This window comes from Solanum stenotomum, chromosome 9, assembly GCF_019186545.1.
Source record: "Solanum stenotomum isolate F172 chromosome 9, ASM1918654v1, whole genome shotgun sequence".
NCBI lineage: Eukaryota > Viridiplantae > Streptophyta > Magnoliopsida > Solanales > Solanaceae > Solanum > Solanum stenotomum.
In genome coordinates this window covers 24,718,204-24,732,116 of record NC_064290.1, presented here as the reverse complement: position 1 = coordinate 24,732,116, position 13,913 = coordinate 24,718,204, and the positions used below count along the sequence as shown (strand labels likewise).

Below are 13,913 nucleotides of genomic sequence, written 5' to 3'. Positions count from 1 at the left end.
AAGTCGTACTTACTAAAAATAGATGTTCCGTAATACTTGTCATTTCATAAAACAATGCATAAATAACATTATTCTTCCTATTTTACCTTTGAAAATTATAAACATTGAAAATATGAATTTAACTAACATATGAAAACTAAATGATTAATTCAGGTACATTGGCAATTTAATTAATAAAAACAATTAATTTTATGTTCATTTATTGAAATTTACTTCAAGAGAATATTAAATAAGGATACAATAGTAAAGTGATCTAATTTTTTAAAGGACCTAAAATCGAAAATGATGACATATAAATTGAAACGACAAGACTACTAAATCAAGAAAATATTAATTGATTTTTTTTTCTATATTGCCTTTTGCAATTAATTTATTTTGAAAGAATTCACATTTTTTTTATAAAATTCCAAAAAAAAAAATATTAAGAAACAAATTAATAAAATAATCTTCTTATTTATGATTTTTTTTAATATGCATATAATAAGAAAAATGATAGTGAATCATTTCATTAAAAATAAAATAAAATATTATTAATATTAATAAATTTTAAACAGTGTTAATTAAGGATTTTAAAATTCTATAAGATATATATCATCATCTTCTTTTTTTTCTCTTTAATGTGAGTTATAACTAAAGGATATGAGTTAAGGATATAGTTGAAGTGAATCCCATAATTTTCTAAATATTATTATAGACTAGTTAAAATAAAGTAAATGAAGAACCTTTTTTTTTTGAAATACCAAAAATATGCGTGCTTGAGCATCTAACTCCCTCCTATATAAATGAAAGAAAATGGTAGGTGTGAGAAGTATATATCCAATCCTGATCCCAACTTTGGAATTTCAAATTGTTGGATTAAATTATTGGTTTGTTGTGGAAATTAAATATGATTCAAAGGGCCGCACCTGCATATATTCGTAAATTGTTTGGATCTTCATCTCCGCATCTGCAGGTGAACTATACTCTCATCCCAATATATCATTTTTTTTCTTTTATTGTTTTTGGTCCAACATGCAAATAAAGTTTTACACTCAAAGTTAGTGATTTCTCATGTTTAGAGTATCTGTAAATTAACTTTGCTCAATAGTATGTGCTCCCTTTGTTTATTATGTAAATTAGTAGTAGCTTATAATTATACATGAAGTTGATTACAATTAAATCTACATATGCTATTATAAAACTATAAGTATAATTATTTGCTCATCAAAATAATATTGAACCATCTTTATACTAGTATATATAATAGAAATACCATTAAATTATATCAAACAAAGCAATTCTATACTGGATTAAATTATAAATTAATTATCCTATATTTAAGGTTGGAGTCTCAAATCTTCTGAGTCTTATCATATGATTTTTCTCTTAATAGATTTTGTCCTTACCCTATCGCATTGGTCCCACAATAGGTGAAGGACCCTCCAAATAATAAAAATGATTTCGTATTTAGGAGAATTTAAATCTTAGTAGAATTTGAATTTAATCAAGTTTTATTGTGGATATTGAATATCGGGTGAAAAACAAGAAAAGGAACAAAAAACACATATTCTTGCCTTTATAGGCTGAATATTTTTTTTTTTATTTCTCACTCGATGTCTGATGAAGAATTATTGTTGAACACATAAAATTGTAAAAGAGATACTAATGCAGTCCAAGCACACATTAATCATATAGGAAAAGTTATTGACGAATATGCCTAAAAATAACTTTTTTGGTTGTACAATCCAACAAGTATTGAAATATTGTTTACTTATCGCGCTTCCCAAACATTTTTCAATTTAAATAGCTATGTCCATAAGTTCTGCTATCAAAGACGGAATTAGAATTGAAAACTTTGCGAGTTTCAGATTTTTATCTTTTAAAAGTTATAAAATTTTAAATTAATAATAATACATACTCAAAGGATATGAAAATTCACATATTAGATTTATGAAGAAAAACCCAACAGTTCAATCATACAAAATCATGAAAATAAATATCACATCATCAATATTTAATAGAGCACGTTCTTTTCATTTTGTCCTAATTGAATACGTAACTTTTAATCTGAAATACCTTTATAATGTGCAAAACTATCATAAGTCGATAAAACAGAAAGAACGGAGGATGTCATTATTTTTAAATACAGAAAAGAGTAGAAAAAATATCGTTCAATTTTGTGAAATTAAATAAAAATGTCTTCAATAGATAATTTGGTCTAAAAGATATATTTATCATTAATAATTTGATTAAAAAATGTTCCTATTGTTGTCAAATAGGTCAAAAATATCCTTTTCTAATATAAATATATTATTTCATTAATTTTTAACATGTTTATTTTCCTAATAATAATTTTTATTATTAGCAAATGCTTATCCTACTTTAATTCAAAAAAAATTGAGAAAATTATTTTCTATTCTATTAGTATTTGTTTTAATGTAATCGAAATAATATTAATGATAGGATTACTATGATCTTATATGTATGAACTAATATTATAAGTCAAAAGGTACATGTAGGCATTTTATTTGATTAATAGAATTAGATTAAAAAACGATTATTTCTTACTTGTTTATTGGTTAAGTGATTTTTTAATATTTAATCTGATTGATAAAATTAGATTAAAAAAACAATTATTTCTTACTTATTTATTGGTTAAGTGATTTTTAAAAAAGGAAAAAAGAATAGTGTTCTTTAAAAGTAATATTTTTATTAGGAATAAAATATATTTATAAGAAAAAATAATATATTTGTTAAGAAAAAAGACTTTTTTGACCCTGGGACATTTTTGAATTGAATCATAAAGAAGAATTATGCAAACAAATAGAATTGTACCCACATTATTCATCAATAAAATTATATTTCTTCATATTTATTTTGTGAATGCAATTAATTAATGTCACTACTTTAAAAATATTTATTGCAAATAGTAGTAATCTTTTTGTACCTCAGGAAATAATGTAAAAAGTCTGCTGAAAAATCATAAGTATCACCTCGTGACTTCTTGATTGATTTTGTCTTATAAAGCACTTTAGGTGTTTATCTAATTGGTAGATACATAATATGCTTATAAGCTTTAACCAAATACCTTTTAGGACATTATACACAAGACCACAAAATTTGAAAATATTTTAAAATTTTTCAACATATTTTTTAAAATATTCAGGAGTAAACAAGAAACAAATGATATATATGTTAATGTAATGAAATGAAGTGAGCAGAGGTATTTGCCTGCTTGATTGCAGGTTGAATGTAGGTACTACACAGCTCAGGTTGCAACATCTTTAAGACCTGGTGTTTACAGGTACAATATTGATGTTTTTCATATAAAAAATGTACTCTTACTTTTACACCTTGTTTGGATGGTTGTTATTGGTTGTATTATATTGTATTGTTAGTCTGTATTCATTCATTATGAAACAATACGTAACAACCATTCAAACAAAGTGTTATTGATCATAGCAGAGATCACAATTTTTTTATATTGTCAGTGATGATGAAGAGTGCCCTGTTGTTGATTGGGACAAGCTTGGATTTGGATTTATGCCAACTGATTATATGTATATAACGAAAAGTTGTGATGTTGCTGGAAATTTCGAACAAGGGCAACTTAATCGCTATGTGAATATTCAACTCAGTCCATCTGCTGGTGTCTTAAACTATGGACAAGTACTCATTATATACCGTACTGTTAGAACTCAGAAAGAAGTTTCACAAATTAATACTGAAAAATTTCATTCATCAAATGAAACAGGGTTTGTTCGAAGGAACAAAAGCTTATAGACAAGATAATGGAGGCCTCTCTCTATTCCGTCCTCGTGAGAATGCCATTAGAATGCAGATTGGAGCTGAAAGAATGTGTATGCCCTATCCTTCAACAGATCAATTTGTGGATGCTGTCAAACAAACTGCTCTAGCTAATAAGCGATGGGTAATCACTTGTTAAAAGATAAATAATTATTCAATAAAGATCTATTTATTACTAATTTGAGCAAGAGCAGATTCCGCCTTCTGGAAAAGGCTCACTTTATATTAGGCCTCTGCTTTTTGGAAGTGGATCGATACTCGGCTTAGCTCCAGCACCTGAGTACACTTTTCTTGTCTATGCTTGCCCTGTTGGAAACTATTTCAAGGTTCTTATTCTTTCTTTAAATATTCATAATTCAAGTCTATCTACATATCGATTTGAAAGGAAAAAAAGTCTGAAATGGCTCAATTACAGGAAGGAACAGCACCATTGAACTTGTATGTCGATGAAGACTTTCATCGTGCCTCACGTGGTGGAGCTGGTGGAGTCAAAAGCATTACTAACTATGCCCCGGTAAATTTTTTTCCTCGTATTTTTACTTATAGTCAAATAAAAAAGTAGTTGTGACTAAATTCTTTCTTTAGTGTAGGTTTTACGCGCCATAAGGAATGCAAGGGAGAGAGGATTTTCAGATGTACTGTACCTTGATTCTGTAAATAAGAGGTACATTGAAGAAGTCTCGTCCTGCAATATTTTTCTTGTGAAGGTACTTTCATGTTCGAATTTGTAGTCCACCGGTTTAATTTTTCGGAAATTGAAGATCATCTTCCTTATTGTCAATGTTGTTGTTACCTTGTTAGGGAAGAGTGATTTCAACTCCAATAGCATGTGGAACAATTCTTGAAGGAGTGACCAGAAAAAGCATTATGGACATTGCAATTGATCTTGGATATCAGGTACTAGCTGCAGGTTTAAGCAAGTAATTAGTTATTAGGGAAAATGCTCAAATATGTCATCGAACTTTGAGAGAAGATTCATCTATGTCATCCGTTGAAAGTTTGGCTCATCTATGTCATTTCAGTTATCTAGCAAATAATGGTATAACTGAACCTTTTCAGGTTGAAGAACGTTTAATCGAAGCTGATGAATTGATTAGTGCTGATGAAGTGTTCTGCACAGGCACTGCAGTTGGTGTTGCTCCTGTAGGTAGTATTACTTATAAAGGCCAAAGGTAAAACACTTGGTATTTGGCCATGCATTTTTGTTATATTTTTCAGAAATTTCGACTATTTTCAATTTTCATTTTTCACTTTAGAAACAAAAAAACTATTATTGTTTTTCAATTTTTACAATGAAACATGACCAAACCGACATGATTTCTCTTCTTTCACCCAACATATTGAAATAATCACATCACAATTAGTTCTGCCAAATAAACATATTGATTTATTTGTTTAATTAGTGAATTTGTTTGTGCAGGATTGATTATAAAATAAAGTCAGAGTTAGTATGCAAGAAACTTTACTCAACACTTGTAGGGATACAAAAAGGGCATATTGAGGACAAGAGGGATTGGATTGTTGACATTAAATAATTCTAGCTTATATATGCAATGTACTAATCATGTGTAAACTGTGAAATAGTAGTACAAATTTATCATTGTTTGGGTAAAACTATTGTCTGTCAACAAATTATATATAATTCACAATCTCCCAATGCATTTTAAGTATTTATTGAGGATAGTAATTGTAAAATATTATTCAGGTAAGGAGAAATGTCCTTCAATGATTAGTTTGGTTCTGTAAAAAGTTTAGGCATTGGTGGTGTGTTTGGTACAAGAAAAATGTTATGCACGCGACATGTTTCCAAGTAAAATATATTTAGCTTCAGTTAGTAGTAAACATACTGGCAAATTTTTTATTTTACTAGGAACAAATAAAGCTCCATACCAGTCATGTTTCTAATGACATAAGCGCCAAAGGAAACAAAATTTGCATGATAAACCAATATATTTCGGGATTCAAACACCAAAATTTCTGGGAAATTATTAGATCCTAGCCTACACTTTGATAGCATACTAAGTACGTCTCCTTATTCTTTCTCTCTCTCTCTCCGTCTTCAAGGACGCATGGTGCTTGGTCAAATGTTTGCGGACGGCCCTAGATTTCTTTGGGCGCAGGTCAAGAGGCAGGTATTTCTTGTTCTTGTAAACGAGCAGCCTTTTGCTTCTGTGAAATTACAGTCAGAACCTCCTGTGCAATAGACAACCTTACCATGCACCTTGATTTTGGAGAGCTTGTTCGGAGCACCAGTGACCTTCGCGACACGAAGAAGACCAAGTGCTGCCTTCAAATCCTTCAACTGAGTCAGTAGATCTGGCTTCGACTTGTTCCTCAGCTCATGAACCTTGATTCTGGCCATTGTTGATGTTGGTGGAGATTACAGACGCGGCTCGTGAGTGTTGATTCTGAAACCCATACAATCTCAAATTGATTGTTCTTAACTTGACATATTACCACATGCGTTGTTAGTATTATTTATCATTTGGCATTGCATTCCAATTAGTGTACATTAAGGTGATAAATCTAGGATTTCTTACATTTTTTCCTATAAATCTGATTAAATCAGACACTATCTTGTCATTTGTCAAATGTCACCTCCCCTCCTTCTTCCAAATTTCTTACATGTTTTTTGTCCTCAAACTGTTTTCTTCACAGATATCCCTAGACTGATGTAACATTCGAGAAATAAGAATTAATTTTTCACAATTAGTAGTCCCTCATTTTCAAAAAGAATGGTCTAGTTTAACATGGAATAGAATTTAAGAAAAGAAAGAAGACTTTTTAATCTTATGGTTCTAAATTAAAGTTATGTCAAATGTACTAAAATACTCTTTAATCTTATGGCATTAAACCTGCCACATGGAAAGTTGAAGTTAAAGTGTTACCAAAAAAGGAAATGGGTCATTTTTTTGAAACAGACTAAAAAGAAACTAGGTCATTCTTTTTTAAAGTAATAAAATTACAAGATTTAAGAAATACATTTTATACCACAATCAATGTCAATTTCCTGGTCTATAGCACACCCAGTCTCGGTAATTTCTTCTTGTTCCACAACATCATCCAATCCTTTATTATGTTTATCAACAAAAGGAGTGGACATAAACCCAAAATCATCTACCGTGTGAATATCCCTTATTTTTCCAAAAACTGATCAAGACCGGTGATCAGTAAAACCGACTTCCTCTCCATCTTATTGAAGTTTGGTAGCTCTTGAATATTATGTTGTTTATCTCCTTCACCTTATTCTGTTCCAATCACATGTGAACTGTGAACATCCACCTTTGAAGACGCTTGGAACATGAACTTGTGCAAAGGTGAAAGCACAATAGACATCTCAACGATGTAGCACCCCGAGTTCAACCCCTAATAAGCCTCCAATACATTTGACATTTGACATTCTCCTACTTTTCTTTCGAACTGTTTCTGTACTAGTGTTCTTCAAGATTTTCGTGGTACTATTTATCTTTCTTCAAATGGAAAAGGAGGGTGTTGTGTTAATGGATGGAATTTGCTAAGACAGTTGTTGCTCCTCTTGAATCTGTAGGCCTGTCTGTTATATTTGTCCACCCATATCAGCACCAAAGTAATGCAAGATATGTGTCTTTAATATAAACTTTATATCTTTAACCTACATTTAATTAATATATAATTTTTTTAATCTGACTCCACATGTTATATTGATTGGTTTGGTGCAAATGAGTATTTAGGGACTGATCCAATGTTCTTCTTAGTTGTCTATTTTATTCGACAAATTAACATTTGATTTATGACACGTGTGTTTCTTCCTCAAGTTTCTGTGATCCACCTAGTTTTTTAATCCAAGGAAAAAATTAACTCTGGTTATGACGAGCTCGAAGGTAGAATGAGATGCTTGAAGAACCTTACTGACTTTAAGAAATTTACAAGTGGATCTAATGGTTGGAAATTCTTCTAGAATTATGAAATTTGCATCTGCTGTCAACTTTTTGGAAGTTCAACTTGACAATTCTGATGGTAGAATATTACTCAAATGATGGGGTGGGCATCTAGTCCAGGAACCTTTGTAATGTAGCTACTCAATTACTAAGTCGAAAATATAATGAACCCTTAGCATGAGGGGCTCTAGAATCCTGGACGATTAAATTCCTTATCTTTGAGTTCTCTTCTACGTAGACCTGAGAAGTTGAATTTCGGAGCTTGGGGCTATCAGGATCCTTTACAAAAAACTGCTACGACAGAAAGAGCTCTCGGGTTTTTCAGGTGATGGATCCACAGCTTCTGTCTCAATTGAACTAGGAGGCGTATTATTTATTTTTAAGTTTACATGTTATGCTAGTGGAACTCTTCTCCAGGGGAAACTGAGCTAGTGTTGCTCACATTGTCCCGTATGCTGCTTTGCATTACATGGCCTATGATGAGGAGTACTGTTGCTGATTACACATACTGTTCCTGGAATTGGGAAAGGTCCCATTCTAGATGTCATAGCAGGATCATTTGCTGCTGGAACTGCTGTACTTTATGCCTATCCACTTGATTTAGTTTGAGCTCAATTGGCTTACCAGGTACGACAATAAAGAGGACATGTTCATTGGTTTCCTTTCTTTTTCCCTATCACACACCTTGACTCTCTCCTCTATCTCTCAAAGCAAATATTAGAGCAGAGATTGGCAACTTGATCGAATTTTAGTACTTGTGAAGTGGATTCTGTTAGTCCTAAGGAAATGGATCAGTTGAGCTCCTAGTTTCCATAAGCAATCTTGTACTGATTTGCTTATGATTGTCTAGTTTGTTGGATCCAAGAAGTTGAATATGCAAAGGCTTGCTACTGGTGAACAATTTTACAAAGGGGTGCGGGACTGCTTTTCAAAGACATACATGGAAGCTGGAATTAGAGGGCTATTACTGTGGAGTTGGTATGAAGTCTACCTCACAACAATTTGGATTAAGCTTATATATATATATCAAGTTTGTTAGTTTAATAACCATACGGTGTTTCCAGCAACATCACTCTATGGAGTCCTCCCATATACAGGGCTTAAATTTTACTTCTATGAGAAAATGAAAAGCAACATCTCTCAGGAGAACCGGAAGTCCATCAGAGTAAAACTAGCATGTGGAACTGTTGCAGTACTCTTGGTCAGACTTTCAGTTATCCTTTATATGTCGTGAGACAGCAGATGCAGGTATGTATAGTGAGACTATAAAAGCCAAAGAAGTATTCATGTGACCAACTTGCTGTTGGAATGACAAAGAGGAGACAAATATCTTCAGGTACAGTGACTCTCCTCATCTACCAGCAGCCATGAAATGAAAGGATCGTTTAATACTCTTGTTATGATTGTACAAAGACAAGGATCGAAGCTACTATTGTCTGGACTTAGCCTCACTTATCTGAAGGTAAGGCAGTGACTACGCTTTGCTTACTATTATATCTTTTCCGAAAAAGGAAAAAGCTTATTATTTCATCATGATTTTCAAATTGATAAATCGCCTCCCGGTGCTATAGAAAAAGGCTCGAGCCTTCCAATAATGACATTTTAACCCCTGACCAGAAACAATAGTGCACCCGTTTGTCACCTCCTCTCATCCCTCCCCTATTTCGCTTAAAATTAAGTAAAAGTCGAGTTCAAGGCCCAAGATTTCCTCCTTCCCTAAAAGAAGAACCCTCTATACTAAAACACTCAGAAGCATGGGTTCTTTTATAAAAAAGAAAATGAGAATAGCAAGCTACACATGCTTTTTTTTTTTTGAAATCAAAAATTGTCTGTATAATCTTACATATTGTGACGATGTCTTAAAGAATACTATTAACTACTCCCTCTGTTCCAATTTATGTGACTTACTTTCTTTTTTAGTCAATCCCAAAAAGAATGACACATTTCTATATTAAGTAACAATTTAACTTTAAAATGTCTATTATACCCTTAATGAAATAATTTATAGTCACACAAGTTTTTATCATTCATTTTGAACCACAAGTTTTAAAAGTCTTCTTTTCTTTCTAAAACTCCGTGCCGAGTCAAACTATCTCAAATAAAATGAGACGGAGGGAGTATCTTTCAGAATGTTCTGTGAAATAAAAATTCAGATTTAACATTTTTTATCACTCTCACAGATTAAATAAACATGTCAAACCATTTTTACTTGAAAAACATGAAATCGTAAATATGGCTTTATCTAAGGCATTACACTAATTAAGCACACTTATGACAGATAAAAACAGCTAAGCAAATAAAACAGTTTATAGATAACCTAGAGAATTGAATATATAATGTAAATTGATTTATCTGGAAAAATCTTCACGTTCTACTTCTTTTAGATTGAAATCAATATCATGTTGGACAATTTTATAATAAGGTAGTGAAGGGAAAACAAATGAAAAATATGATTAGTTAAAGGTAAACCAAAAGTATAAGAAGGATCTAAAGCCTGTTTTTTCCAGGTAAAATGCAAGTTGCTAGAACCAAAAGTGGGTAATATTCTCTGTTTCCTACATTATTATATGTATTACTGGCCCTGATAAATGTGATTTCTGAAATAAAGGTTGTACCATATGTTGCAATTGGATTTACTGTCTATGATGTGATGAAATCATACCTGACTGAGAGTACCATCACGAGATGAAGTTGTTACCCGCAGCAGAAATAGTCAACCATCAGCCCTGCACTCCTAACAATCCTTTTTTTCAGGCTCAGATGAAATCATACGTGAGAGTACCGCATAATTGTTCTTTAAATAAGTAGTTGACTCAGCAAGCTATTAGATGAGACTGCTGCTGGTCCCACTTATAACTCGATAGGATCCCTTCTGTATACAAACACAGGTACATTGAAAATGTGTAAATAAAAGTTGATGTCTTCTAAATGAAACTTTTCATTCAATCCATCATTTTACACATCCAGTAACTCTTTCTCTTGGACTGTGCCATTCCATTTCTGTTCTGTGTCATCATGAAGTAGTTTGCAGTTCCTTTAGTTCTACATCAGCACGACCTGAACAAATTAAAGTAGCAGAGCTCTATGTGCTGGACAGGGTCAGTGCAAATTTCAACTCTGATAATCCTCAAATCCTTCCTATAGCAAATCTGAGTCCACAAAATATTAGTAGTAAAATACACTCTTTAATATTCATCTTTTTGTTGCATAAGATGTTGTTTATTCGGGAGGCCTTTTAGCCCTCGGAGGTAATAGAAATTGATAAAGACAGTTTTAATTTAGCCAATAACAAGAAGTGGCAAATTTGGGGAGACTGTAACTATTCTCAAGCAAAATAACCATATAACTAATGTACAATCTGATATCATCCTGTAAACATGATTCCCGAGAATGTATTGCACCTAGTAGATTTACAAATTCTACAATAAAAATCAAAGTAATAGCCTGAATATGGACTAATGACTTCACCAGTAGTCATTACAGGAGCATTTACCATCTCTGAAATGATGAAACCGCTTGTTATCTCTAACAATCAACTCTCGCCCAACAATCTTTGACATGATCTTAATGGCGTTGTGACAGTCACCACATATACGGAGGTTCTTGATGATCCTAAGAGTTGTTCTTGCCGGAGTACTAATTAAACCATATGCAATAGCCAATCGCTCACTATGATACATCAGTGCTTGCTCCTTAGCTGCCTCATCAATATCATGAAGCACATACCTCGTGTCTGGTACATAACCAGCATCCCTCATCTGCCCGCTTAAGCCTTTCAATTTTTCATATGCATCTGCCCTATGTGGAATTGTGATCTTGAACTCATTAGCTCTATCTTTACCCTCAAGCATACTAAACTCAGAATGCCTTTTCTGAAGCGGTGCAAGGGGCTTATCAGCCATATTTCTGGAAGAATCTAACCTAATGAGCAGCTCCTCAGTTCGATCTTCAAGTTCAATATCCCCATGAATTCGTGCAAAATTTATAACGGCCTCCCATACTACTTTTGTAGGCTCAATAGGAATGTCTTCAATAAACTCTAGCAATTCATTCAAATGCCCAGATTTTCCCAAAACATCAATGATCCCTAAATAATGCTCAACTCCAGGAACAATACCGTACTCATTCTTCATTAGCTCAAAATACGTAAAACCATCTTTCACAGACCCCTTACTAGCACAAGCCGAAAGAACCACGGAAAAAGTGTCCCCATTGGGCTCCAACAGCCTAAGTTTTCTCATCTGCTCAAACAAAAGCAAACCACTCTCCCCATCTCCAGTTTCTGCATACCCACTAATCATCAAGTGCCATAGCTCCAACTTCCTTTCACGCATTTTATCAAACACTTTTCTCGCATTCCTGATGCTTCCGTTCTTAACATACATTTCTACTAACTTACTGTTCAATTCAATATTGTTACTCCATGGGGATCGCAATAAGAGCTCATGCACCTTCACCCCAACGTCCAAAGACGCAAGTTTAGTACAATAGCTCAATAATGTCTCAAAAATACGAAAGTCAGCGTCAACGCCCTGGGAAATATACTCAATTACTTGGTCAATCTTACCTTCGTTGCATAGACTCATCAAGTTAACATCAGCTGCTGAAATGGGGTTCAATGTTACTGGGTCAGCTTCTTTTTGGATAGGCGTACTGATTCTTCTGTAATCTTGCTGGTTATTCCGACGAGGTCTTGATTGTGGAGAGTAACGGTTGTTGTTAGGGGAAGTGGTGGAGCTGCGGTCGTGTGGGGCAGCACAGATGGGTCGGAAAAGCAGTGTAGACGATGGAATACGGAATTTCAAGTGGATGTTAGGGGAGAAGATGGAGTTAGCCGTTCCAGGGAATGGGGAGAGAGACGCCATGGGAGAGGGTTTTGCCAGAATCCCACAGATTATCTGAGAGGACCTAAAAGGGACACTTGAAGAGCAAATTATCCCACAAATATGATAGAGCAAATTTCTCTGTAAGCTAGTTCTTTCTTCTTCATAAATTTACAGAAGGCTCTGTGGTAGTTTTTGTATGCCTTCTATTTTTTTGTGCGGATAAGTGTTGTATTGAGGTCAGGTCTAGCCCCCCTCTAATCCTTTTTGCTAATACAATACACCCTATTCGGGTAATTGATTTTAAAAAAAGAAGTTTAATGAATGAAAAACAATTTTCATTTAGTTTTTTTTTTATATTTCTTTGATTATAATATTTTTAATTAAAATATTTATATTTATGATTACTTAAAAACGGCTATATTATTTGAGAGGGGGGTCTAGCTTCTCACTAGAACCAACCCAACTCTCTTCTCTGATTATCTTCATTTCTATGCTTTTGGTATTTCATACGGGTATAACCAGTGGCAGACTCAGGATTTTCATTCAGGGGATTCGAAAAATAAAAGTATAAACGTGAAATAAGCCTTTGGAAATGGAAACCTTGAATTCTTATGGGTTTAAAACCAAACTTTTAGCACATTTTTTAAAGTAAAAAAAAAACTAAAAAAAGAACTGAAAATTAAAAAAAACTGAAACTGAATAAAAAAAAAATATAACGCTTTCACTGGGATTCAAACCAATGACGTACATCATAATTTTGGGGGTACTTGCCACTGCGCCATCAGTTTCTCTTTGCTATTGAGGGGGTTCAAAATATATATATCTATAGAAATACAGAAAATTTACCTTATATATACTGTGTAATTTTTTGCCGAGGAGGTTCGGGTGAACCTCCTCGATACAACGTGGGTTCGCCCCTGGGTATAACTATATATCCTTGGTAGCGTAGTTAAGCAAGGAAGCCAACTTGTGCCGATGATGGCAAGGAAGAAACGACAATCATGGGCTCCTCCTCCTTTGGAGCTGGAGTCTCCTAAGAGTATTGGTACTTCTGAGAGACATGTCACCCCTGCCACAAGAATTCTGCAAGCCCTAGAACCGCTACAACTATCCAGTTGGATTTCTGGTAGGGAGAGTGCTCTGTCGATCTTGGGGGAGATGATGAAATCAATCACTCTGACACCGCATGATGCAGAGATTGGGGTCTTAACTGCAGCTCGAAAGTTGACTTACTCAGCCAAGAAAGCAGAAGAAACATCTATTATGTCAGAAGTAGTTCGAGGGAACAGATTGACCGCCATGGGCTTAGCCTTAGATTACTACCCACCAGTGGTGAATGATGGTCACAAAGTTGCTAAACATAACTCTAAATATATCCAAGAAG

At 33.5% G+C, this 13,913-nt stretch overlaps 2 protein-coding genes and 2 pseudogenes across 2 annotated transcripts; 2 read left to right on the top strand and 2 right to left on the bottom strand.

Annotated features, from left to right (window-relative positions):
• The first annotated feature begins 779 nt into the window (after positions 1-779).
• Positions 780-5,355, top strand: LOC125875695 (branched-chain-amino-acid aminotransferase 2, chloroplastic-like). Its single transcript, XM_049556713.1, has 10 exons — positions 780-952; positions 3,225-3,283; positions 3,471-3,648; positions 3,734-3,910; positions 3,981-4,112; positions 4,202-4,300; positions 4,377-4,493; positions 4,588-4,683; positions 4,846-4,958; positions 5,207-5,355. Exons 1-10 carry the CDS (start codon positions 887-889, stop codon positions 5,319-5,321), a joined length of 1,152 nt encoding a protein of 383 aa, XP_049412670.1. The 5' UTR covers positions 780-886; the 3' UTR covers positions 5,322-5,355.
• A 269-nt stretch (positions 5,356-5,624) lies between these two features.
• Positions 5,625-8,764, bottom strand: LOC125875697 (60S ribosomal protein L35-like; annotated as a pseudogene).
• Positions 7,291-10,889, top strand: LOC125877389 (mitochondrial carrier protein CoAc2-like; annotated as a pseudogene).
• Positions 10,890-11,023: 134 nt separating this feature from the next.
• On the bottom strand, positions 11,024-12,624 carry LOC125875694 (pentatricopeptide repeat-containing protein At2g15690, mitochondrial-like). Its single transcript, XM_049556712.1, has one exon. The coding sequence runs from the start codon at positions 12,566-12,568 to the stop codon at positions 11,168-11,170; it is 1,401 nt and encodes a 466-aa protein (XP_049412669.1). The 5' UTR covers positions 12,569-12,624; the 3' UTR covers positions 11,024-11,167.
• Positions 12,625-13,913: the final 1,289 nt, after the last annotated feature.